Source organism: Mchenga conophoros, linkage group LG5 (genome assembly GCF_057382185.1).
Source record: "Mchenga conophoros isolate Kocher_MC1m ecotype Shallow Benthic linkage group LG5, M_conophoros_male_GT1.1, whole genome shotgun sequence".
Taxonomy (NCBI): domain Eukaryota; kingdom Metazoa; phylum Chordata; class Actinopteri; order Cichliformes; family Cichlidae; genus Mchenga; species Mchenga conophoros.
This window is the reverse complement of record NC_140530.1, coordinates 7,279,475-7,306,867: the sequence shown is the minus strand read 5'-3', so window position 1 is coordinate 7,306,867 and position 27,393 is coordinate 7,279,475. Positions and strand designations below refer to the sequence as shown.

General features: G+C 41.5%; 3 protein-coding genes across 4 annotated transcripts in view; 1 reads left to right on the top strand and 2 right to left on the bottom strand.

The window, feature by feature from the left end:
• Positions 1–2,166: 2,166 nt before the first annotated feature.
• ppp1r3db (protein phosphatase 1, regulatory subunit 3Db) lies at positions 2,167–4,284 on the bottom strand. Its single transcript, XM_085275502.1, has 2 exons — positions 4,260–4,284; positions 2,167–4,091 (listed from the first exon to the last, which is right to left on the bottom strand). Exon 2 carries the CDS (start codon positions 4,069–4,071, stop codon positions 3,178–3,180), a length of 894 nt encoding a protein of 297 aa, XP_085131628.1. The 5' UTR covers positions 4,072–4,091; positions 4,260–4,284; the 3' UTR covers positions 2,167–3,177.
• Positions 4,285–7,790: 3,506 nt separating this feature from the next.
• LOC146573682 (solute carrier family 41 member 1-like) lies at positions 7,791–23,362 on the top strand. Of its 2 annotated transcripts, none has more exons than XM_085272985.1 (10): positions 7,791–7,920; positions 13,512–13,619; positions 13,879–13,950; positions 15,255–15,399; positions 15,492–15,638; positions 16,035–16,179; positions 16,278–16,357; positions 19,363–19,497; positions 19,670–19,818; positions 19,925–23,362. In XM_085272985.1, exons 1-10 carry the CDS (start codon positions 7,792–7,794, stop codon positions 20,102–20,104), a joined length of 1,290 nt encoding a protein of 429 aa, XP_085129111.1. In that variant the 5' UTR covers position 7,791; the 3' UTR covers positions 20,105–23,362. The 2 variants fall into 2 exon arrangements, with proteins under 2 accessions (XP_085129111.1, XP_085129110.1); XM_085272984.1 differs by lacking the exon at positions 7,791–7,920 and adding an exon at positions 10,694–11,916.
• Positions 21,818–27,393, bottom strand: part of chst13 (carbohydrate (chondroitin 4) sulfotransferase 13) — a 26,410-nt gene continuing 20,834 nt past the window's right edge. The window contains exon 3 of the mRNA XM_085272986.1: positions 21,818–25,967. Coding sequence (XP_085129112.1) covers positions 25,122–25,967 — 846 coding nt within the window. The 3' untranslated portion in view covers positions 21,818–25,121. The remainder of the gene's footprint in view (positions 25,968–27,393) is intronic.

Here is a 27,393-nt window from a genome sequence, read left to right as displayed (position 1 = left end):
GTTTTTTTGAGTAACAACCCCGACACTGATCACAACATGTACAAACATTGAACTACACAGCATGCAGTCAATTTGGATGAATGAAACGTCTTTGAAATGTTGCTTCTGGTGGTGATTGTCAATGAGAACCCAACGGCAACTGGTAAGAAAATTGGTAAGGAATGTAATCAATAAGTAATATTGATAAAGGAATAATAATGGAGAAATTCTTACAACTTCCCACCCCATGTCGTCGATGTGCTCTTGGAGTAACTGGTAGTCCGGCAACTCCTGGGAAGGCCCGCCACTGTCCCAACGTCTCTCCAAGCCTAAGAAATAGCTTTGTAACCCTTCCAGGCTGATGGATGTCAATGACTTTGTTTCTCAGCTGTTTCTTTCTATTGTGGCATGATTGACTGAGATCTTTCAGCCTACTTCTCTTTGTCAGACAGCTTCTATTTAAGTGATTTCTTGATTGGCAGTACTCGGGGACACTGAACTGAGGTTTTCAAAAATGTGGTCGATCAAAGTTGATTCATGATTTAATAAGTGGGAACAATTAGTTTTTCACATAGAGCCAGGTAGGCTTGGATGGCTTTCATCCCTTAATAAATGAAATCATAATTTTATATTTCTTCACAGCATTATAAAGTGGAGGCACCAGAGTTTATCATTTGTATTGCAAGAATAGTAGAAGTTGCAGAGGCGCATAACAACCCCATCATATATGAGATATTGTTATATCTTAAGTCCCCCTCCCCAAAAAACGTGTAAGCTAGATTAAATTTGCTTCACCTGGAGTATTACGTGTATGTATTTATATAGCAATGATCCAGTGGCAACATATAAAAATGTAACTAAAGCTATAACTCCTTTGATTGTTTGATGTTGTTTTTGTTGCTACTTTTAAACATTTGAAATGGAACATTTCACTTCTGTAACAGAGGTTTTTGTTTTTTTTCCATGGCGGCTTTTGTCTGAAGTTTTCCATCACATACCCTAAACAAAAATGTGAAACTTAGTAACTGGATTTCAAATCAACATACAGTTGGAGCAATTGCGCCATCTAGTGCCCCACAAAAATATCAGCATTCCCTGGTGTGAGTAAATGAGGAGTGGTTGGCATTTTTTGTGCTTTCAGACATTTTACAAATCACATAGAAGATAATGAGACATGACGATTGTTCCAAAAATCTGCAGCCTGCTTTTTTATACTGAAAATTTAAACGTTACCTTGCTCTGTTTTGAATCCTTTTTAAATATGAACCGCTGTAACATTATACAGTATGTATATGACGGAAAATAAAGAAATTCATATTAGGTCTCATTTAAGATATACATAAATATGTATTGTATGGATTATGTTTTCCACTGTTTCAGCAGAATCATATTAACCACAGTGCACGATCTAGAAAGTAAATCCATTAATCAGATTAATGTGAAGAAACAGGAGAAGGAAATACTCAGGTGTATTTAAATGCCTGCCTGATATGCTCTGTGAGGTCTTGGGTGGTCACATCTCATAGCTGCTGTCATGTGTAAAGCATGCCACACAGCTGTGGCAACTAATGCAGGTGGAAACATATCCTCCTGTGAGCTAAACACCACGTCTGCCAGAAAGTGCTCTGGAATCTGTGCTCTCATATTTATGGAAACTTCTTGGTCAAAGGTCAGCACTGTTTGGGATCTAAGGCTCTCCCTGCAACAAAATGATCTCCAGAGGAATGGGGTCAAGCAGAAAGTGCACAAGCAGCTTATGTGTAGCCAGCAGCTCACGACATCCACTCCGTCTGTGTGAAATCAGCACAGAGAATAGGTTTTATCACCTTGTGCAGTTTCTGCGTTAAGATGCGACGACTCAGACTGTCAGTCACGAAAATGGGTCACGAGACTTGTTAAAGTGCAGAGTGAGCAAAATATTTTGTGAGTTTGTGCAGAGGTGGCCGTGGTTTTGTCTAAATAAAAGCCCAGTAGGAACATGCAGATCTTTTCCTGACTTAAAATGCAGCGGCACAGATTTTACTCACCAGGTTGTGTTGATTTGTTACAAGGTGATGTCATCAGGGTTGTCTCGGCCCAGTGTGTACACTTTATTTTTTTTAAATACTTTATAATATAAGCTCACAAACAATGTGGATTTATGCCAATTGACACTTTTTTATTCAGATTACAAAACCAAATTCACCAAAACACACACAAGACAGCTGATCAGATAAATTGAATGGCATCATTATATTCATGTTCATCTTATTCCACTGTCTGTTTTTAAGGTTTCATTTGTAAACCGCTGAAGAGCTGTAGACGTTGGGGAGCATTTTACCAGCAGGTGTGTCGTCTCAAAGCCTTGATATCTCTATCAAAACCTACTGAGTTTCCTCAAGAGATCTTTTCCCAGACCAGCATGGAAAAATAATCTGTTTTAAAATCATTGCCTGTTTAAATATAGCATACTGTGCCATCTTTCACTTCAGCTACAAACTACACTAAACTTGAGCATGGCACTAGTTCAGCTTCAGTTGGTGTCATAGCTGCTGTTGTATTCTGTCAATCTGATTTAAGTAAATGTAGAACATTTTAACTATTTTTAAAAACAGGAATTCACATTGAGTACCTTTTAATAGCCCAATAGCTCAAAACTTTATCAAGGAAGTTAAAAATCCCTTCAGCACCTTCTTTCAGATTTCACGGCAGCCCATTGAGACACCACTTTCTAGTACATTTGGCACAAAATTACTAAATGACTGGTTCACACAAGAAAATGTTACTTGTGCATGAGAGGTGGAGGACCTGCTGTTTGACTTACTGTGAAAGCAAAATTTTAGCATCCAAAATGATACATGGAGCTGAAATATTGTGAAAAATATGGACATTCTGAACGGTAACTGAACATACAAAGCATTAAAACTAATTACAGATAAAGTGAAAAACAACATTGTCTTATTAAGATGCAGTGTTCTGCCTGGATACTGCCCAGCACAATTATATAACTGGAGGCAGGTGGTTTTAATGTTAGCTCTTTTGTAGATGGTATAAACTGAAGAATTTGCATGTTAGCGATATTTAAAAGTAGCTGGTTGAGTGCAAATTCCTAGAAATTGTGCTTGCTTAGTTCCAGTCCACCACACAATGCAATATAATGGATAAAAGTTTGGCTGCAAAGGATTTAGTGTCATCCTCTCCACGCGTCCATGTGGTTGCTCAGGTGAAATGTAGCATGCTATCTTCACACTCCCTTGGCACGGTCACCTTGTAGCTGTGGCATGAAAGTTTGTAATTATTGCCGTTGTTGTTGTCCCAGTAATCAGATCCTTTTACGTGGTAGCAGATTGCAAATTCCAAGCTAGCCCCTGGCTGCAAAGCGAACGGTGGGACAGGAAGACGAAACCTGAAGACGTCCAGTACTGGAGAGTCACACCCCTCACGGTATACACTCGATAGCCAGGATGCTGCTGTATTTGTGTGTGTTCTCCAGTTGGTGTAAGAGTAGTGTACTGTGACTTCTTTCTCATAGGCTACATTAAATACTTGTATGGTGCCTGTTATCCCCTGCTCTGAACATAGGATCTGCTCAAGACACACGCGCTGTGTGTGCAGCCGTGTCAGGAAGTCCGGCTGAGCACCCATATTTTCAGGAAAACAGGGTTTGAAGTAAGGCAGTGACAGCTCCAGGGACTTCCCAAAAGCCAATTCAGAGCTCATCAGCAGCCTGAATATAACATGTTGGGGTATAATGGGACACTCTTGAACTTTGAAAACCTTAACTTCCTCTAACTGAAGACCCAGTGAGTCCACAAAGCGTACCTGTACACTCCTAAGTTCCTTCTTGCGCTCTGCAGACGATGGAAGAGACTGAGCTCGTCTCCTTATGATGGTCTTGGTTGAGGGATCGCTGGAAAGACTTTGCCTTGAACTGGGCTCCTTCACGGGTGGAGGTCTTGGACTTGGAGGGCGGATCCGGACGGGGGCTTTGGGAGGTTGAGGTTTGGGATCATAAATGTCCCGTAGCCGGATGGTTCTAGTTGAGGATACATTGTTGGAGCCACCCATGAACTGAAGCTGGTTCCAAGACTTCTCACAAGAAGCCCCATCCATTTTTGTGACAACTGAAACACCTTGAGAAACAAAGCAACCAATGCATAACCCAAACATTTCATTCACAACTGCTCATACAGTCTACAAGCATTCACCAATTCTACACAAAACATATTTGACAAAATGATCTTTCAAATGCTTAAAATCTAAAATTGCTCTGTGCTATACTGGTTCAAGCAGGATCAAACCTTTACAGCAGTGTTTGTTGTTGAGCAGGTCTCTTGCGTGTGACCTAGTTCACTATGCGGGACTTGCTATGAACCCAGCTGCAACCACATGACAGAGAAGAGGAGACCACCTCTGCCAGCAAATGCCAGAGATTCCACGGGAAGGCTGACTAGACATATTTAGCCAAAATGAAAATAAAAACCCCTCTTTATATCTCTCTATCTAGACTCTAGAGAGGTTTGTATTAATAAAGATATAGCAAGCCACCAACAGTTAATAATTAGCAAAGATAATTCCATAAACAGCCTAAGGGACTCCACTGACAGCCAGATCTGGACGATAACCTCCAATTTGTAGCTCACACCCTTTGATCTCAGCACTTGACATATAACATGAGACCCTGACTGAGGACGGGATGAGTGTTTATTTATAGCAGACAGGGAAGGAGGGTGTCTCTGTTCTCTGAAGATGCCTGTCTTGTTTCTTTATAGTTGCTGACCTGAAACAGTAATTATTTACAAGCTTAAAAATGGTGAAACATACTGCAGCAGCAAAACACTATGAAAAGGGGAATTTCTAATTGTTTAGACTGGATTGGTGTATGGTGATACTAGGCTTGAAATAAATAGTCACGGAGATGCAAAAAAATGTTGAAAATTTCAAGTTTATTTTGTGTATTGGCTGAGGACGGGTTTCAATGATGCCTTTTTCACCTACACTACCAGTCAGAAGTTTTAGAACACCCCAATTTTTCCAGTTTGTTGAAAATTATGCAGTTCAATATCTCGTTTCAGCATAGTACAAATAAGTAACTGGAGTTAAAAAAGAAATCATGGTTCAAAATTCTAAACTTTTGACTCATCAAAGTAGCCGCCTTTGGCAGATATAACAGCTGAACACACCCGTGTTCTTTCTTCAATAGAAGTCAAATATTCTTCAGAAAGTTCTTCCCATATCTGCTGCAGAAGTTCCCATAAATGTGACACTTGTAGGTTGCTTTGCTTTCACTCTTCTGTCCAGTTCATCCCAAACCAGCTTGATGTGGTTTAAGTCTGGAGTCTGTGCTGACCACTCCATGTTTTCAAGCTTAGCATCTTGTTCTTTTTTCCCGAGGTAGTTCTGTCATAGCTGGACTCGTGTTTTGGGTCATTATCTTGCTGTAGGATGAACCCCTGACCAACTAGGTGCATAGAGGGTACTGCATGGCGCTGCAGAATGCTGTGGTAGCTGCTTTGGTTCAGGCTGCCTCTCACTCTGTACAAGTCACCGACCCTGGATCCAGTAAAAAGTCCCAGACCATCACGCTGATGCCACACACTGTGGAACCATCCTTTCACCTACTCGACGGCTCACAAAGATCCTGTGTGATGAACCGAAGATTTTGATTCATCCATAACACCTTCTTCCAGTCTTCAGTAGTCCAATGGCGTTGTTTCATGGCCCAGGCAAGCCAAGTCTTATTCTGAAATCTTAACAAAGGCTTTCTTCCTGCAACTCGTCCTGTCAAACCTGCAGCTCGAAGTCTTCTCTTCACAGCTGAAACTGAGACTTGCTACTACGACCACTATGAAGCTGTGCTTGAAGCTGTTGTCCTGTCGCCTATCACACAAGCTGTTAACTCTCAGAATCTTGTCCTCTGATTCAGTTGAGGCTTTGGGTCTGCCAGACCTCTTCCTGTCAGAGTTTTCCAGTTTCTGAGTCTTTGATGATGAAGGAACTGTGCTCACTGACACCTTGAATTTCTTTGCCATTTCTCTGTAGAAAAGACCTACATTTTATGTGTTATGATGGTCTGTCTCCCTTCCACTGTTAATTGCCTTTTTCTTGCCATTTTTGTATCAACACACTATTTTCTGCAGTACAATAGTGTTCAACTGATGCTCACAAGGGTATGATACCACAGTGTGTTCTAACACTGCTTTTATGCAGACAGAGGAGTAAGTCATCCAGAAAAGTTGGAGCACCTGTAGGAATTAGTAGCACCAGATTTCAAGACTTGATCAACCTTCATTGCTGCAGAACAGTTTTAAATTGGTAATACATTTTTGTTTTCTTGAAAAAGGACTATTTTTTTAGTTTTGGGTAACCTTACTGCAATAGACTGGCCACCTGTCCAGGGTGTACCCCACCTCTCGCCCTGTGATAGCTGAGATAGGCTGCAGCCCCCCTGCAAACCTGGTAGGGGTCACGGGGGCTGCAGACGATACTTATTTATTAAGGTTGTTTGTTTTTTGTTATGTGAGAAAATAGGCTTATATCAGACATAGCATGGTAATGAATTAAGCAGCACCAGCTAGCCATTGGTACATTGAACTCCAACATATTACATATATTTATGTATGAAGATGGACAGATCCATTGGCAGACTTAAAAGGAGAGATGATGATGGCATTAGAGCTAGTAGTTAAAAGTTGTATTACAGTACTGTGAAAATAGCTTTTGCCACCCCTCTTGTTATTACATTTAGCTAGGCAAACGACAGTCCTTCATTTTATTGTTCAATACAGACTGAACTTCTCTTTTTGTGCTTTCTTGAAGTAGTCTTCAGGAATAATTCTCCAGGCTTCTGGAAGAACATTCAAAGCTCTTCTTTGGATGTTGACTGCCTTTTGTTCCTTTCTTTGTCAAGATGATCCCACAATAGTTCTTGGCTCTGGGAGGCCAATGCGTGACTTTCAGTGGTCCACTCTGTGTTTGTCTATCCACGTATGCTTTTTCTTTGACCATTTGTTTGGGATCCCTGTTATGCTGAAAAATAAAATCCCTGTCAATCTGACAGTTTCCAGATATCTTGGTACTCGCATTTATAATTTTCTCAATTTTGACAATAACTCCAACCAGAACTTTTATATTTGGACTAATCACTCCATCAGACTGGTTGGCACCAATTTTCAGTCCAGTTCTTGTGTAATTAGGCATCGATCAGTCTTTTCTCCCCATTTGCCATTCTTACGTATGACTACTTAAGACCCCGCAGATCATTTCTGATGAGGACTGAGCAAAAATTAGATGGATCAGGTGAAAGGTGAGATGCATCACGCATGTACTGTCTCGGGTCTTTGCTGAATTTTTTTTCCAGTTTCTTATGACTTGCTACTGTTCTTCTGCTGTAGATAGTTTGTCGGGCCTGTCACATGTTCTTTTAGTCTTCCACTTGTCCAGTTTGTGCAAAATTGCTTGCATACATACTGCAAAGCATGTTGACTCTTATAAATTTTGGTTAGTAGCTCTTTGGTAAACAATTTGTTGTTTCAAAAATACTATTTTACAACTGTCAAACTATGTTATCAATGGCATTTTTTCATAGATTAAACCAAAGAAACAGGAACAAATCATGTGTTTTTCTGCTAGACAGAACAACTGAACACACGTTAGCACAGATACCTGCGTTTATCACAGAGAAGTGTGGAGGACAGGTTGACCGATTGAAGTTCAAACAGCTTTGGGCTCTTCTGGTTGGCAGCAGTTTGGATTGTGTGAGCACTGATCATTGGCAGCTTTGCAGAACAAACATCAATCTTAGAAGCTGTATAGCTGCCCTGTCATGAAAAGATGGAGGAGCCAAAGCTTCACATTTCCTGCAGAGAGTCATCAAGGGTGATCTGCCTTCAGGTGCTGCCTTCATACCTGCTGGCAGGGCTGGGCATGGTGACGGCTGGTATGCTGCTAGACTGTGTGCAGGTCAGTAACACACCAGCTGCTGAATCAAAGAACTATGACAGTGTTGTTCTGTACAGGGTAGCTGCAGGTCTAGTACAGTCTGATAAAGCACAGAATTCATTCTCCTCACCCAAAAAGTCAGTAGAAAGTATTGTTTATGTTCCTCACTTCACTGCAGGTCTGAACTAGCAGGTGTGATCTGCACTGAAATGATTGGTGATTTTTAGCAAGTTTCTTAGGTTTGTATGACTGAAGTTAGAATAAAACAGTTGGGCTTATTGCTCTTGTGTGTTTTCCCAAATCTTTGAATGATATGATCACAACAAGGTTATTAAGTATCATCACACCTATCTTTAAAATTACGTTTTAAAAAATTCTGACAAAAACTTGGTAAGCAATCTGAACTACACTGTGACGTGTCCAAGCTTATCTCAGGTGAAGTAGCTGAGCTGTGAGCTCATGATAGATTTGGAGGTCACCATGACCAACTATGAAGTGGCCTTGACCTATGGGAAGTAAATAAGGTTTGAAAGCAATTTGCAATTACCCATGAACACACCAACAAGTGACTATGGGACAACTGAAACAAGGCTAGACTGTAAATGAAAATGGAAGGAGAAACACTGGCAGACTTTGCAGTTGTGTAAATGGATAAAAAACCATTAGGCAGGGTTAGGCCTCTTAAACAACTTTCACATTTTCCTGTTATATTGTAAATCTGTAGTACAACAGAGTATTAGGGCCACATTAAGAAGAAAATATTGTTGATCAGTTTAAGAATAAAGTCAAAATTAAAGTGGAAAATCTATTTAGAGAAAAGTCAGCATGTGGAGATTACCATTGTTGTGTCAAGACAAACTGCTACGTTTGCTGTACCCTCTACAAAATACCTTGTTTAGATGAATTTGTGACACAACATACATCCTCTTTACTGCACGAGGGTGTATCTGTCCATTGCCAGTCATTTTATTTTGTATGAATCCGCTCTTGTGAGTTTGTGTGTTTTTCTTTCTGCTAAATCATTTCACAGCACTTATACTGATCACCACAATATGTTTATGTACTTAAAGGGAAATCATTTCCTTCCTCGTTACTAAAACTGATTCTGAAGTATGATTTCGCTGACTCCGAGGAATAGCAACTGTGGCACTTTGTTTTCAAACAACAACTATAATCTCTACATTTCAACTTTTTTCTCAACATTTTGTCCTTTTTCTCAAAATGATCGATTTTTTTCCTTAACGTGGTCCTGATACTCCTTCGTACTGTAGAAACCTGAAGCTTTCAATAATAATTAAAAACCTATAATGAATTCTAATTTGGTTACAGAAATGTTATATTTATTACAAGTCAGAATTCATGCTTTTTATTTTCTTTACTTATTTTTTGCTAACCTTTTAGCAAAAAGGTCAAAATGTAAAGTATTGTGTTGCTATAGCAACGACATTGCAGTATGATTTTTATACCGCCTAGAAATTTATATCGGGGACATTATACTATGGCTAAGCCCTGCTGCTAATGTTACAATGTGCTGTGGCTACACACTGTGAGTGATATCTTTATATGTAATCAGAGAGCAGAGATAACAATTACAGGCTTGTGAATGAATGTCATACAATGCTCTCTCTTGTCTTCACTAAAGAGAACATCTGCCTTATTCATAGAAGATACAATGATTGGAAAGAAACACACACTAAAGCACTCAATGCACAGTGATACACATAATCAGCATGCTTCTGGGCATGCATATACGCAGTATTACCATAATCCAGTGGATTGTATGACGAGTGAGATACATGTCTTTAACTTTTTGATAGATGTTCCACGTTGGTTTTAAAAGTGAATCTAGCATCCAGCCAGAGTCCTCAGTGTTTCTAACTTTTATGGGACAGATACTGTTTTCCTACTGAAAGCAGGACCTGTTTCCTTTTTATTACATAAAATTTACTACCAAACTTTGAGAGGAAGAGGTGCAGTGACATTGAAATGTGGACTGAAGCTGCCTCTTCGTTTGGCAACAGGCCCTTTTGAGATTTATTTGAAATGTAATATGAGCTCCGGGATCTAGAAAAGCCTTTTGGTGTTTTGCTGGTGCGTTAGTGAAACAGAGAGATGTGAGGTGATCTGAGATGCCAAAAAGCAATGCTCAAGAAGATTAATTTAGTTACAGCTCAGTGTTTAGCAGCTGTTGCTTCACTGTTCAAAGTACAGGAAGAAGTCAGAAGGGGGAGCTGTAGAGAGTGGAGCACCAAGTCATGTCTCAAGGACACTTTTCAGCTGAGTCACTGTCTTCATGTACGTGTGTCTGAGACAATGTCGTTTACCAAGCAGTCTGCTTCATCTGCTCTCCTGTTTTACATTATTTTAATATGTTTACTGTAGTTTGACCAGAGGGGAGGAAAAAATGCTCTTTTTAAACACAAAGTTGCAGAACTTGCCCTATTTCCATCTTTCTGTTCCACCTAAAGCAGCAGTTTATCCACATGAAGAAACAGCAGATTATTATTGCTGTGCCATGCATCGCTAATGATTACTTTGTGTAACACAGAAGAGCAAATGACATAAGAAGGTGTGACGTAATGATCTCTGACAGACTGTAAATATCAGTTAGTGGCAGCGTGTGTGCTTCCTCCAGTCAAAGAGGATACACTGCATCCTCCGCAGGCAGCAGCAGCACCACGTGTCTGTGACAGGTACAGCACCTGCTGCTCTGAGTGCGTCACCCACTCAGAGTGTGAGGAGAAGGAGGAGCTATCAAAGAGGGGGAGAGCACATCTGCAGTCTCCTCTGAACTGATCTGAAAACAGACCAGGAGGAGAGAAGAGTCCTGATACAGCCTGGTCACTTCTGCTTCTACTCAGACATCTTTCTGATCATCACGCCTGCACACACACTCGTGTGCACTTTTTCTGTGACTGCCACCATCACAGAAAACGTCACGACTCATCGATCCACCTGGAAGACGAGGGGAGCCCTACCAGAAGAACAACAACAATCACCCTGCCTCCTCAGACAAGCCTCAGACGTCAGACCGTCCATCAGCGCAGCCTAGGCCGACACCGCGGCGTCCCACAGATTAAAATGAAGAAGGTGCTCCAAAGCAGTGAGGCTCACACAGAGCAACAGCACGGCAGCGAGGAGATAGAGAGGGAGAAGGAGTGGCAGCACAGTAGGGCTGAGAAGAAGCTGCTGGCCTTCTGGATGTCCTTGTCTCACAGGACCTGGACCTTCTTCAGGCCCCGTGAGAGGCCGGGATTCCAGCGCTCCGCCTCAGCCGCCCGGCTGCTGAAGAGTGAGGCGTGAGGAGAGAAAGACAGGGGGCATGTGTGTGGCTGGAGAGTGTGTGTGTGTCTGTGTGTGCGTGTGTGTGATGGTCTGTCAGTAGCACAGTGTCAGAAGAGGCCTGGCAGACCTGCTGTCAAGTGTTCCTGTGTGTGTGATTGTGTGATTGTGTGAGTGGTCCATTCAAGTAGATGAAAGTTTCCATTCCTCTGGCTAGTCCACCATTTGCAAAAGCACTTTGTGTTGCTGCCCTGCCAGTCCTGGAGTGACAGGTGAAGGGCAAAGCACTGTTTACTTCTTCTTTAAGCATTGTTTTTCATCACCTGTGACTTAACGGCAAGCCTGGATTTTTGTCACAAGAATTTAACAGTCTGGAAAAAGGAAATCTTCTCTGTCCTGGTTGCAACTTCTTACTCTAAGTGGATCGTTACATTCTTTTCAAACTAGCCTTCACGGATTCAGCTCGAAAGCTGAGTTTGTGGACACTCCTCGCTAGAAACACTTCAGCTCGAGGCAGGGATGGGTTAACAGGGATCAGCCATGGTGGTGACCCATCTGGCTCTGGAGTTTCGTTTCCAGGGGAAGAAGCTGAGGGGCTTCAAGTGCAAACTAACCCGCTCAGCCCGCAGCTTCCTGCCAGAGAACTCATGGATCATTGCAGCCCAAATCCTGCTGCCTTACCTGGTGTCTGGTCTGGGAATGGTGGCAGCAGGAATAGTCATGGATGTTGTGCAAGTATGGAAACTAATTATTTTCAATGTGTTAAATTGTATACACTAATTTCTAATTAGGTATGATTGTAAAACAGGTTTTATAGTGACAGTGTTTAATGTAACCTTGAATGGTCAGTAGTGAGGATGAAAGAGGTGATTATGTCATTCCCTATGTATGCTTTGCAATCAAACCAAGATGTACAGAAATAATAGGAACAAATGTTAGTGGTAGGCTGAAATATGAAGATCAGCCGTCTTCCATTAAGGATTCAGTTTTATTTATTAGCAGATATCTGTACACCTAACGCTGTGTCCACAAAGGAAGCTGATTATTGATTGCTAGTGGACATTTCAGGCTAGGTAACGCTCTAATGTATTATATATATATATATATATATATATATATATATATATATATATATATATATATGTATATATATATATATATATATATATATATATATATATATAGCTACTAGCTAACCTTAGCTGGTAATTTGTACTCCACCCTCTCACACAACTATGGTTATTTCTTGCTCCACAAAACAGAAATAAAGTGGCAGCCAATATGTTAAAGTTGAGGCCACAATATTCAAATCCAAAGTCCAAAACTAATGAATGATGTCACTTGGTCACGTGTAACAGCGATGGCCGTCTTACAGGCAACACTTTACTTGCTAGCTTTTTTTTTTAAGACTAAATGAAAGATACAAAAAACGAACATTTGAAGCATATTACATACTTTTACACTTTTAAAATGAAGTAAGCTTTTAAGTGGACTGAACCATTGTTCTGTTTAAATAAATGAGGAGTCTTCACATCCAGTTTAGTCTCTGAGTTGCTGCTGCTACTGAAAGACTGAACAGACCGTGACGTCTGGTGCTGCTGCAGTTGGATACATGCTGTTCTAAATTTACTATGAGATAAATCATACACCCATTCCTAAATATTCATACACAGCCTAAACCCATAAATCCAAAATCCGGAGTAATATACTAACACAGACAAGTTCGACTGTTTTACCAGCATGTTGATAGTGTAGCTGTATGATGCAAAATGCTGCAGAGTACTGTCAATGTTCTGGCTGCCTGTTTTAGCTAAACACCATAACAAACCTTTGTTAAAGGTTGTGTCAATTAGCTTGGGAGAAAATCCTTTGGACTAATGTTGTAAACATTAATTAAACCAGAAGTTAAACTTGGTTTGAGCGTGTCCATATTTATGAAAATGCAGGGGTCTTACTCTGAGGTAGTCAGCTCTCCCACTGCCAAAAATAATCCATCAACCCCTGGAAATTATTAATGTTGCTGCTTTCTTCATATGAAAGCACTGATGCTTATCTGACCACAAAGAATGTGATTAGATAAGAACACAGTGACCACTCACCCACTGCAGTCCTAGTATTTATTAGACCACAAATCTGGAGTGTGTATGAGTGATTTGATCAGATAGAACCGGCATGTCCTCAACAAAGCTCCAGGAGATCACTTGCTGTGTTTTTCACCTATAAAAGTGGTGAAAGGAAAGAGAGAGTGACCAGTTTAAAAAATAAGGGGCCAACTGTGTTTTAGCAAACAGTAGCTTTACTGTGCCGTTTTTTTGTTTTGTTTATTTTAGCACTGGGAGGTGTTCAAGGAGATCTCCGAGGTGTTTATCTTGGTGCCAGCCCTCGTGGGTCTGAAGGGGAATCTGGAAATGACACTGGCATCCAGACTGTCAACAGCAGTGGGTGGAAACACACTCACACACCTAGTCTTTTAACACAAATATACCTTTAAAACATTACATGATAAACTGACATTGATACAGCATCATTGAACAAGAATTGACAATCAACACATGTGATTTTCTTTATCAAATCTTTCCAGGATTTAGACTGTACTAATAAATAATCTTGTCTGCCAGTGAGCATTGATTTTACACATTCACACTCGAGACTGTGCGATGGAGCAATATGATTACGTAAACCTGTTTGTGCCCACAGGCCAACACAGGGCAGATGGATGAGGCCCAGCAGCAGTGGAGGATGGTGTTCTGTAATCTGGCTCTCATTCAGGTGACACCGCAGCACAACGCACTCTTCATCCCATTAAAAACACACTCCATCACTTCGCTGGTTCGCTGCTGGCTTCGTGACAATCCGCTTAAACTCAAAAAGCTTTGCTGGGGTGATTAGATCGTCCTCCCTTTCAAGACGCTAATGTAGCTCAGCCAATTAACCACACATGATAACAGTCGGGGATGATTAAAAAATGGGAGATCAGATCAGATATTGAAGCACAAAATCCCAAAACTGGTTTAATTCAGTGTCTGCTTATGAAAATACACTCTGCAGTGTACACAGTGCGAGCGGCATGAAGATATTTAACCAGCACTCTTCAAAGTATTTAGCATTTCATATATTTCATGGAAGGATACTGTGAAATGTAAAGTCAGTGCTTCAGCTGATGCCCCTGTATGCAACCTGGTGGCAAATTTCACATAGGTGCACAATTTCAGCTGCTTCAGCCTCTAGACAGGCACTCCTGTTTCTGCAAGCTGCTTTGCAACCCACTTCCCTTCCCCAGAGCTCCTCCAATTCACACTGTTCACTGTATTTCTCACTTAATGTCATGTCAGTGATGCCTCCACTGTTCTGTGAGGTCGGCATGGTATCGCCCTCTTCCTCACCTTACACTCAGCCTTTCATAAGTGCCTGTGAAAGGAACAGGGAGTCCCCATACTGTACAATATGAGTTATTGCAGATGGAAAAAGCAGGCACAAAGTGGTCCTGACACTGATATATTTATTGCTACCACAGAGTTTAATACTAGGATTTATAAACATGCCTAATAAAATATGGAATACAAATTAATCTATCTTTTAACTGTTATGGAGAAAATGTTATAGGATGCTGTTCCTTATTTTCTCCCTTATATGTGTTAAAAATGATCAGGGTAGGTACGAAGTTGTATTTGATATAGTATGACAGAGGGGGGATCCTTAACAGGAACATTTCAGCTCGAAACATATAACTGTATTATAAAAACATGTGCAAAAATATCTGTGGGCACCAATCAGATGAGAGTTGGCTTAAAGGGAGAGGAGCTAGAAAATCTCCTCATCTGATAGAACACAGGGCTGCTCAAAGGCCTTGTATAAGGTTAAGCAAGGTTATTTTTTACAAGGAAGTCATGCAGAGCTATTGTAGTAGATTCGAAGAAGGAAAATATGGAAATAGAATCAGAATCTTTAAGCATTTTTGTTACTCTCACAGGGCACATTTGGTGAGATTTTAGTTAAAAGAATAAAATGTCTGAAATCAAACTTGCTCTTTCATTGCTTTGTTTCCTTGTCTTTGCTCTGTCCTTCTTCCTCAGGCTCAGGCCACAGTGGTTGGTTTCCTGGCAGCAGTTGCAGCAGTAGGTCTTGGAGGTCTGACCAAAGGGAGAGTGGATGTTACCCAGGCTGCTGCCCTGTGTGCCAGCAGTGTCACCACTGCTTTCATTGCCGCACTGTCTCTAGGTCAGACAAAGGACCTCGTTGCTCTGGAGGAAGAAACAATGTAGAACACAACATGGAGGAATTCATCTCTGGTATGCTGTGTTTGGTTTCAGGGTTAGTGATGGTGGCAGTGATCATCGGCTCCAGGAAGGTGGGCATCAACCCAGATAACGTGGCCACGCCCATCGCTGCCAGCCTGGGAGACCTCATCACTCTGTCTTTGCTCGCTGGGGTCAGCAGTCTCTTCTTCCTTTACAGAGGTCAGAGGTCATATATAACATTATAAAAGCACCATTTCAGTACACAGTATGTCTCAATATTCTGTACGTTTAAAGAAACAAGATCGCAGCTACAATTAGAGCATTTTTTGTGATATAAAGCAGTCGTTAAAGCAGGTTAACTAAGTCATTACAGCCAGTTATTAGCAAAGTGTTTCAGCCAGGAGAGGGCAGCAGATCCCATCTCTTATTCTTTAGTTTTTATGCTTACAGCAGAAGTAGATGCCAGACATTCTGACAGTCTGCTCTTTCACCAATCCCTGCTCCCTCTCAAAAAAGACTCAAAGATAAAGAGAAGCAATCTTTTTTTTTTTTTAGTACATGAAGAGTTTGTGGAATATTTTTGAAAGATTTATTCTCTACAATGTTACTCTGCAGACATATGGTACCTGCCCTCTGTGGTGTGTGGTTTCTTCCTGTTCCTCGTCCCTGTGTGGGTCATTATTGCTAGTCGCTCTCCTCAAATCAGAGAGGTCCTAAAGTCAGGCTGGCAACCAGTCATTTTGGCCATGTCCATCAGCAGGTGAGGCGACCTGTCACAGATCACTGTGTCACTTCCTTTTCAGTGTAGGAGTGCAATAGGTGCAACTCACATGTATCGTGTCTTTTCTTCTTCCCCAGTATTGGTGGTTTGATTCTGGATAAAACTGTGAGCAATCCAAACTTTGAGGGTATGGCAGTGTTTACTCCAGTCATCAATGGTGAGTAAAAGAAGAACCAGCCAGTGCAGATATGTGCAGAAAAAAAATGACATTTATCCGTTTCTTCTTAATTTCCCCTGCAGAGCATTCATGCAAACAGTTAATAAGTGAGGGATAATAAGGTTTGAAATGCACATTTTAAACCTTATTATGCAGCATTTATTAACACTTTAAATACATAAGCAAATTATCCACTGGTATTTTTGAAATTTTGAGAGAAAGCTTTAATTTTAATGGAGTGAGACAGAACACCGAACAAAAATCCAGAAACAAAAATAAATAAAAGTTATGAATTGATTTGGATTTCATTGAGTGAAATAATTATTTAATACCCAAGCAAAACATGACTTAGTACTTGGTGGAAAAGCCCTTACTTGTCAGGGTCCTGGGTCTCCTGACCCAGCATGTTTAGTTCTTTGTGATTTTTGTGTTATTGTACTTGGTGTGAGTTATTCTATGGTTTCTAGTTTCGATCCCTTGCCCTTCATGTTTCTCTGTGTCCCCTCTGTTCTGTGTAAGTCTGTGTCTGCATGTTTGAGTTTCCCTCTGTGTCTTTCAGTTCTTAGAGTCCTCTGCCTTATGGTTTATGTCTCTGTGTTTCTTAGTTGCTGTCTCCACTGTGTCAAGTTCGCGTCTCTGTGTGATACTTCCTGTTATACTTTGAAGGTCCGTGTCTTATGTGAATGCGTCTTGCTTTGCTTGTCTCGTCAGTCCTGATTTCTCCCAGCTGTGTCCTCCTTCTGTGTCTCATTCCCCTCGTTACTTTCCCAGTGTATTTAAACCCGGTGTTTCTCTGAGTCAGTGTTGTGTTGTTCCTCACGCTGTGTGGATCTCCCTGTGAATTTTAGTTTGTTGTTTTCCAGTTTAGTTTACTTTGTATGGCTGTTTTTCTGTGACCAGCAAATAAAGCTGTGGTTTTGAGTTCATCTCTTGAGTCTGTGAGTCCTGCACTTTGAGTCCTCATCTCCTTCCTGCCACACGGCGTTTCATGACATTACTGGCAAGTACAGGGCATTGAGCCCACTGTTTTTGTGACCGGGTGCTTTATAAACTGGTAACCCGAAGCTTCAGTCCCCTTCTATACGACTGATTTCTCATTAACCTTAATGAGCTTCTGCTTTAGCCACTCTTTGTGTTGCCTTGGTGTTTTCATGGGCCATTGTTGTGCAGAAAGACCCATCCAATGTTCTGGCTGAGAGAAGGAGGTTCTCATCTAATATTTTACAGTACATGACCCCTGGATTCCTGCTGAAAAGTCATCCTGTACACGTAGATCAAAAACAGCCCAAAACATAATGTTTCCACCTCCGTGCTTTACTGTGGGGATGTTGTTCGAGCTCGATTTCGACCACAGCACTTTCTCCCAAGCCTTCTTTTATTACTTTTATGTAATGTGTCTTTCCTGGATTTTTGGTTGATATTCTGTCTTTCACCATAAAAATGCAAAACTGCTTGTTTCTTTGGAAGTGAGCAAACTTTTATATTCAGCAGAGGATCAAATAATTATTTCCCCACAGTGGGAGGTAAATGCAACAGCACTAATGTTATTGTGTGTTTTGCATGCTGCCTAATTTTGTAAAATGGTGTAACTGACTCAGCCTGATTCTAAATCCTGCTCCATTAAGTAAAATAACCACACTCATAAACGCGTCTGCAGCAGTTCAGTGGCAACATCAGCATGCTTGTTTATCATGTTTCAAATCTCATTAGGGACGCATTATCCATCTAATGATTGTTGAGACATTTCAGGGATATCTGTTTGATTATGGTGAAACAATTAGTGGCATATCTTCTATGTGTGTTTAAAAATAAATAAATAAATAAAGCTGGCATGTTTTCTGAAGGAGAATGGAGAGCAGGAATGTAGGTTTATGGTATTTTCATCTGCCCTCAGCTTTGAAGAATAGTTCATAGTTAGCTTAATTGCTATCAATAAAAAAAAACCCAAAACATCAAGCCAACTGATGTCATGTGGAAATTGTTGAAGCCTGCAAGAGCCCAGCAGTTAATCCCATCATTTATAAGTCCTGCTGTGTCCACACCCTGACAGCGAGGCGGTAAGCAAGCTGAGCCTTGCTTTTAAAGGGCTTCAAATCTGAGGGCTTACTCAATCATGAGACATTAATGTGCTGCTGATTTCGAGGAGTCTCCTTCCTGTCAAAGTGGGCTAGATCTTTGCTTTGTGGCCAGCCTGCTGTCCACAAAGCGGCATACTAAGTAGAGAGGAATAACAATGGTCTTTACATAAACCACAAGCCTGATCAGAATGCCAACTATGCATTCACTGGCTCTCATTTCCGCAGCATCCCTGCCAACCTCAGTGCTACCCAACACTCCTGCATGTATTGCCATCCCAGTACAGGAAGTGCATTTGCATTCCAATTCAGAGCTCTCCTCTGCAGCCTTGCTGACCAGAAACACTCCTCCATTTTTTTGTTCAAATGAGCCATGTGCTCCAAAGCTCAGCAAATCCTGGAGGTTTTGTTTTTAATGACATCAGCCCAAGGGGTGAGCCGCATTGGGAATAATATGGCACAACAATGAGTATGCCTTTTCCAGACATTCAGAGAAGAAAGCCCCCGGGAGACCCTGCTGTAGGAATAACTGCTGAATAGATTCCTAGCAAAATTAGTTGTTGGACGGTGAGTTATTTTTCCAAGATAACTCTGTTAACTCTCCAGTGCCTGCTCAGCCTCTCGTGTGACTCTTAGATGAAAAGGGAACAGTGGCTTAACAAGTGATGACTGTAATGCACTCTATGATATATGCATGTTTGCAAATACCACAGTAATACAGCCATATTAACACATAAATAAAACGCAACGCAGTGGTTACAAAGTCACTTTGAATGAGCAGTGCTTTCCTGTCATCAGCAACACCACCCTTTCTTTGGTGTTTTCAGTGGAATCTTGGAAAGCAGTTGTGCTTTTTGTCCTGTTATTGCTGCTTTTATTAAAATGTCAAACACGATCAGCTATGCTCAGGACTTGTTCATATCCACACAGGTGTAGGGGGAAATCTGGTGGCCATCCAGGCCAGCAGGATGTCTACTTACCTCCACTACTGGAGTGTTCCCGGAGCTCTTCCGTTCAACATGAGTGAGAAGTGTCCTGGACCCTGTGCTACCTTCTTCTCTTCAGGTTAGATACTGAACAAATACACTATTTACATGTGAGTTGAGTTTCAGCCATGTTTGCTTGGTTATGGTTCAAAAGTCAGTCGACTAACTATCAGCCAGAGAGACATGGGAATAGGCTTTTAATGTGCACCTATTGAACAGTCGCTTATGACTTTCTTTCCATGTTTATTCAGATGTGAACTCCAAATCAGCCAGAGTCCTGGTCAGCCTTGTGGTCCCAGGTCACCTCCTCTTCCTGTACACCATCCACCTCCTGCAGGGAGGTCACACTGCCATGACGCCAATGTTCATCATGTGCTTCCTGCTTGCAGCTCTGCTTCAGGTCAGAGATCCTCTTAAAGGTTTTCATTTTCAAAACAACTGTGTACTTTAAAAAGAAACAAAGAGTCTTCATCCTTGAAACATGTGCGACTGCTGTCACTATGCAGGTGGGGATTTTGCTCTATGTGGCCAGCCTGATGGTGCGCTGGCTGTGGAGCAGGGGCCTGGATCCAGACAACTTCTCCATCCCCTACCTGACAGCTCTCGGTGACCTGCTGGGTACTGGCTTCTTGGCTCTGAGCTTCAGGCTGATTGTGATGATCAGCTCTACTCAAACTGGACTTTGATACAAAAACATAGTCCTGCACATCCTGAATGCACTGTTCCCTGTGTGCAAGACGCCAAAACGAACTGAAAAGAAGGAACGAGAGGACAGATGGTGTTATTTCTACACTCATTATCATGAAAAGAAGAATGGAATTTTAGCTAAGGAAACATATTTAGTACGAGGGCACAGTTTCACTCATTAGATTTCTGATTCTCTCCTCATAATTCGTTAAACTTTAAGATCTGCTCTACATTTCTGTTGACCATGAAACAGCACAGCTGTTACCTCTTTTCCACGAACACAGTCTTTAGGCTGCATCTACCAATCAGTGGTGAATTTCATGTTGTAGTCTAGCCTGTAACCACCAATTCAGTGGTTTCATCTTTGGGCCCAGCAATTTGGTAGTACCAGCCTTCTGGCACCAATCAAAGTCTGTTTTAGCTCTAGATTGGAGACTTGCATTGGGACCACACTGGTACAAAAGGGATATTTGTGTTCAGACAGACTGTCAAGCCTTACAGTTACATACAAAGCAATCTGTAGGCAGTATTTGTCCAGCTGCCATTGAATTGTCTTTGTGAAGTTTCTGATGAGGTCAGACGGAGGCTGAGTGGTCTGTAACAGACAGCTGGTACATTAGCATGTAGGGGAGAATAAACACACCAGCCACACTGTCGGATCTGTGTAAATTACAGCCGGCCCAAAGCTGGAGCAGGTAATGTCTGGTGTACTGTTTTGGTCTCTAGTCCACCTGTTAGTAGGATTATTGGTTACTAGTTTAACTCTAATGGTGTATTCCAATCTATCTCATAAATAATTCACCAGAAACTCAAAGCTGAAGTATATTAGTGCTTAAACGTAGTCACCAGTTTGTTGCACTGTGATAAAGACAGCTTGGAGGACTTTGTTTGTTAGATAGTATTTTGCAAGAAAGAATACAATGCTAGCTTATTAAAATTTAACTGTTTATGCTCAAGAAACAGCAGAGTGAGGAGACATCCAAGGGACTGAAATATTTGCTAAAGAACAACTGAGGAATGAATAAGGAAGAAGCTGAGCACTAATGAGCTGAGCACTTCCCTAATACCTCCTGATGATTATTTACCAAAGTAATCAGCTGGGAGATGTTACATTAGTGAAACAATAGCTAGTAAATAGCCTGTAAATGAAACTAATTCCCTGCTTTGCTGCCATTGTTTCCTACTGTGATCTTACACGTTTTTGTATTCCCCCTAATGAAGTACAGAGCTTCACCTTCAGCCTGAAGCGACAGAAAGAGCAGTTTACATGTAAAAGAATGCTACACGAACGAGTATCTACTTAGCTGGGTTACTTGAGGTGACAAAGAAACAGCAGGTAATAATTTGGTTCAGCCTGTTGTCCAAACATGCTAATAGCTATTGTTCTGTTTTGTTGGTAATGAAAAAGTACACAGTTCTCATTATTTTAGTTTCATAACTGCAGCAAAAACAGGCTGTTACTGTGATGGAAAGCAAAAATATCTGATAGTGTTGGTTAGACTAGCATACATTTCATAGGCTGTGTCACATTCATTGTAAGGTCCAAATAGGTTTTGCTACTTTTGCAATTTTGGGAAAAAAACGAATCCCTAAAAACATCCTAGATAGGAAATGATAAAGGAAGTCTTGATGAACAAAGTCCCACATAGTTCCTGAATTTTTCCCCACCAAGTTTGTGTGACCCTTGTTGTTTTGTAAAAAAGCAGACATAACAATCACAACAGATTTTATTTTGTGAAAAGTAAATCATTCATTGTGTGGTTATAATTTATTCACAACATACACTACTGTGCAATAATCTCGAGTCTCCCCATCCTTTCATTATATGTTGCTTCCCCTCCCCCATTCAAGAGAAGGTCTTGAACAACAGTTCTCCGGGTTTTCAGAAGGTCTTTCAAAGTTTTTCTTTGGACATTGGCTGAGTTTTCACCCATTTTCAGTCCAGTGCTTGTACCGGACCATTTTCAGAGGAATACTTTGTCTGTTAAGCCAATTAACACCGACTTATATTAGGTATTATCTGAAAACCTGGCATCTCTTGCCATGGTGTGCAGTGTGTTGTTAAAAAATGTGAGGAAACTGGTGTTGGAGATCATGATCCACTATGCAATACCACACGGAAAGCATTTAATTGGCAGCAACTTCATTTGTCTGCATGGCAATGATCCCCAAAACACGGTGCAGCACTGAGTCATGGATCGGCCTCCCCAGAGCTCGGACCTCAACATTACTGAAGCAGTGATCTCGGCAGAGAACTGAACAAAAGGTAGAAAGATCCAGAGAAGAGCTTTGAGTGTCCTTCAAAAAGCCTGGAGAACTAATCGTGAGGGCTACTGAACAAAATCACAAAAATGCTTTGAAGCTTGTTACAATCGTACAGACACTGTTTTTGCATTGCATACTACATTGCACCAATTTTAGCAAAATATAAAGAAATGAGGGACTTTTGCACTATAGTTTATATCAATTTTTACTGCTGATAGCTCTTCACACCCAGCACTGAGGCACAGATATTCCCACTGTAGATAAGCAGCATGTAAAAAAAGAGAATACAGGAAACAGGTGGTGGAAGAAAAAATAAATAAACATGTGGACAGGGTGGAGTTGTTTTGCACTTTAGTCTCCATATTCACCAGCTCACTGTGGCCATTATCAAAACCACAGTCCATTCAAAGTGGATGCAGCGAGTGGGAGTAATGTAGAACCACCGTAATAACTGTTGGCACATCTGTACAACTGTTGTCAGCTCCTAAATGTTACACGGCAAATGATCGTATTCAGGCAATAACATATATACTGAGTGTAAATGTATACTAGGCGTTGCACAGTCTGGATGAATGTTAGATTTTAATCGTGCTTATTTTCTGTAGATTTGTGCCTTTTAAACCGTGACGAGCCTTCAGTTGGTTCTTGCCAAATTTCTACTGGATCTCTTATTGTTGTGCAGCACGATGCCACTGAATATAGCCTGTCGTATTTAACCGTGTCTATGTGTATTGATGGCACGGATTGTTTTTGTGCTGTTTTTGTGAACAAATGATTTAGTATGCACTTTTCTGTATGGGGCCTTCTCAATTGTTTGATATGCACTTTTAGCTTGTCATTAGTCTGGAAATAGCACTCAGAAACAGTAATTAATCCTATTTCCACTGACATCGAGCTTGACTGGACTTCGTAGTACCGTTGCCTTTATAAACACTTCTAGGTCACATCCAGTCATGGTTTATCATTTCAATAAAAGATTGACATGCAAAATGTGCCCGGCGTATTCTGCATTATTGCAGTGAGAATTCTTGTAACTATTAAGGAATTAACAAGTTCTTTCTGAGATGCATTTTATTTGAAAATCGTGAGAGAAACTTTACCTATTTTGGTTGGTTTGACTCTGTGGAATCAGAAATGGCACAATAAATAAAGACAATATCATAGTTCACACAGAAGTCTCCTCCTACAGTACGAAAAAGTAAACAAAGTCACAGTTACAAAAGTTGTCATTTAGAACTGACCCCCCCCCCCCAAAAGGCCCAAAAGCAAAGGCACACATGTTGAGAGACATTCACTGTCTAAACATGAATTTAATACTTTAATCATTATGCTATGGAACTTGCAACAATAACGTTTGTCGTGCAAATACACTTTTAAAAACAGCAGACCACAACCGGAATAAAATGAAGCCAAAAATATTCCATGCTAGGACTGAGTGATCGGAAAAATATATCCGTTTATATCGCATATAGTCCAAAGCCGGGTTTTTAAGCACTTTCTTGCTCCTTTTTGGTTGGTGGGTGGGGCTGGGCATATTATGCTAACATAATGGACCAGGAAGCGATCAACCTTTCTACTATCCAATGATTCCTCTGAGCTTTGAGGAGTGCCAGCAGATATCCAGGCCAACGCTTATTCTATTAAACACTGACGAGCATTTTCAAATTTAGATTCAAATTACTGTCCAATAAAAGCCAGCAGTTTTCAGTTTGCACTTCGGCGATGCGTTCCCTTTTTCCGCTCTTCACATCCTGCATGCAAAAGCCAAAAGCTTCAGGTTGTGATTCTGCATAATTACAAGCAGAAATCTTTTTTTAAATGGAGACATATTAGACTAAATCGAAGCTCAATTCATACTGTACATGTATAGGAAAACATTTCACAAAACACTAAACACTTTTGCCATTTTTAAGTGGCTGCTGTTGAATTGATTGGCACTGAATAAAAACATCTATATTATTCAATCAAATTAAACAAGTAGACCAAAAACTACATGTACAGTTGGGCAACCTAATCAATTAGCAAGCAGGTTATCCTGCTGTTTGTACCGCGTGGACGCACTTCATCTTACTGCTTAGTTTAGATCCTTTGGTTTGTCCGGTTGAACCGTCTGAGGTTTAAATTGTCATTATTGGACCTTAATCTAACCTTAACTCCAACTCCAGGCAATCAGAGTATTTTTCTCCCAAGATTTGGAAAACTGGGAACAAAGAAACTAATCATTCTGGCTGACAACAGAAAAGCCAGTTTTGCCTCGCTCATAAATATACGGTTAGAGCTATCACGTATGATGACGTACACCTTAGAGAGTTACAACCATAAACCCAAATAGCGGATTCTTCTTTTCCTCAAATATCTCTTTTATGATTGCAAACAGATATTATAGCAATGCAGTAGTTGGACTGACGGTGGCCCGGTTGGACAGTTTCAACATATCGCCCAACCCTGTTTCACACATTCAAAAGCAATGAGCAACATCTAGTTGCTCGATAACTACAGTACAAGAGGATTTGCCTTTTTTAAAATTTTTGTTTTATTTTTTCAGGCATCAATGTTGATCTTATGATTCCTTCAAGAGTTCTCCATCGCAATGTTCGGTCTCAAGAATAAAATTAGTTTTCTTTGGAGCTCTGATAAGGATTGCTCTTCTTTCTCTTAAAACAGAACTTGCAGTGTTTGCATGGAGAAGCTTCTTCTGCAGGTGTCCAGGCTCTGTAATTTAGTTTCTGTGTGCACGAGTGAAATCCAGCCTCATCTAAACTTGAGGTAGGCTGGTACAGAGTAATTGAAGAGCAGGAAGTCCATGCGATAGAGATTATACAGCTTCTTCTGATAAAAAGGGCTGATGTTGTGGAAGAACTGGGCAGCCATGTCTCCTGTAGTCCTGGTGCTCTTGGACGAGGCGGGGAAGCTGACCTGGTCCTCCACCCCGGCCAGCTGCAGCACGTAGCGGGAGTCCTGCTCCAGCGTCTCGTATTTCCCCACCACGTCATAGTGGATGAGGCAGGGGTGGCACAGTGAGTGCACCCGCTCCCAGTGCTCGTTGAAGGGCTCTTCTCGCTGGGTGGCTGGGTCCACGAGGTAATAGACAAACTCCTCAAAGGAGACGTCATTTCCTTTCTCCAGAGCTTCCGGCTGCGGGTCCGGCCTGTGCTGCCGCACTATCTTTGTGCCGTATCGTTTATGGAAGGCTGTGTTGTAGCTCCGTGTGAATTTGTTGCGGTACGCAGACACCAGCCGCTCAAAGGGCTCGCGCACGAAGACGAACTTCAGGTATGAGCGCAGCCGCTGATTGATCTGGGAGGTGGAGTACTCAGAAAGTGTGCGGAGGTTTCCGGGGATGTGGGCCTCGTTGGCAGGGATTGCGAGAGGGTCTCTGTTGGACCCGGCAACGCCCGTCAGAACCATGAGCACCCGCTTCCAGTTGGTGCAGGCCACTTTGGGCACGTAGCAGTAGAGCAAGCCGTGCTGGTCGTCCACGATGATGTGCTTCAGGTCCTCGGGGATGAGGACTCTGCGTTTGCGGGTATAGGAGCGACAAGCTTCTTCCAGCAGCTCCCGTCTGCCCTGATGGATCGCCTGTACCGCCGACTCAACCTACAGGGATGAGAGGAATCGCAGAGAATTGGCATTTAGTAATAAAAGAAAAACCTGAGTTACAATTTATACGAGTTTTTCAGGTCAGTTTATGGCACTGATTGTAAGTTATGATGATAGAAGTTACCAGAAGAAATTTTTCCCTCTTCATGGTAAACTCTGCTGTTGCTCTTTTCCCTGTTCAAGCCAACTTTCAGCATCTGTCCTATTAATAGCTACACTGCTGGTTTTGGGGAGGAGTGCATGTAAATGTACCTCCACAGGCTCTTTGATGGTTCATGTCCCACAACTCCTCAGGTATCAGTGCAGGACTTGCATGGCATTAAACCCAAGGAAAAGTGATTTAAAGTTGGGACAGTTTAAGTTATAATGTGACGAATGGGAGAATCTGGCCTTCCTGAGAGGACTCCACTGATTCAGCAGCACTGCCTACATTGCCAATGTTCCCTTCGTCCAATTTTTAAGGAATGTTGAACAATGCAGGTAGGACAGAACTTTGCAGCTTCAAACAGATCCAATAAGCTCGCTTCCTTCCAGTGCAACACCCCCTAATTTTTCCCCACTTTCACCTTCAGCAACTCAGTGTTGCTTAAGGACATTTAGCAGATTTTGTGCAGCGCCATCCGAGGCTGAAAAAGGCTCTTCTCACTCCACCCTTATGATGATATACGGACGCCGCTTACAGCCTTTTGAATGAGAGAAAATGCACTCACAGATTTATCTCCTCTGTTGGTCTTAATTATGGCCCATCCCCAACTTTAATCAAGTCACAGGTCATCCAGTTCAGCTTGGCCTCTGCATGGCACAAATGTCTTATTTACTCCTTTCATTTACTCAGCCTGGCATCCCACTGCAGTGGTTGGAGCCCCCAGACTCATCTTGACTCTGCGCCTGACCCTCTGTGTTTAGCGGCAGACACCTGAACGACTGCAGAGCCAACACAGACCCTTCCTCTCAGCAGAGGTTTGTGCACTGTGGTTACACAATAGTGCGTTTGAAACTCCTGTTTCAGTCTTTTCATGTGAGCAGGATGCATGAGTTCATAGTTTGAGGATATTAACTGCTGTTAGTGTTTCATGGCATTCAAACCTTCAAAGAACACCAAAGTCTTCTTAAGTGTGCTGAACACTTTAACATTTAATCAGTGGAGCGAGCAGCAGCTAGTGGAAGTGACAATTTGCTGTGTGGAAACATTCATTAAAGATATCGTGTTTTGATCTATTTGTAGAAATTTCATCTGGACTAATCAAAACTGATTTTCAGATATCTGTGTTTTCACACTTGGGGAAATAATTATTTGAATCCCTGCTGAATTTTTTCCATTCAAAGAAATGAACAGTCTTAAATTTTTACGGTAGTCTCATCAACTGAAATGTTATCCCCTATCACCCAGCCTGAATACTGGCTTTCACAGACTGGCTGCGGG

Coding starts and splice junctions, on each gene's coding strand:
- ppp1r3db (XM_085275502.1), bottom strand. CDS start 4,071: ATGGATGGGGCTTCTTGTGAGAAGTCTTGGAACCAGCTTCAGTTCATG.
- LOC146573682 (XM_085272984.1), top strand. CDS start 11,722: ATGGTGGTGACCCATCTGGCTCTGGAGTTTCGTTTCCAGGGGAAGAAG. Junction 11,917..13,511: donor TAGTCATGGATGTTGTGCAA/GTATGGAAACTA, acceptor TGTTTATTTTAG/CACTGGGAGGTGTTCAAGGA. Junction 15,400..15,491: donor CATTGCCGCACTGTCTCTAG/GTCAGACAAAGG, acceptor GTTTGGTTTCAG/GGTTAGTGATGGTGGCAGTG.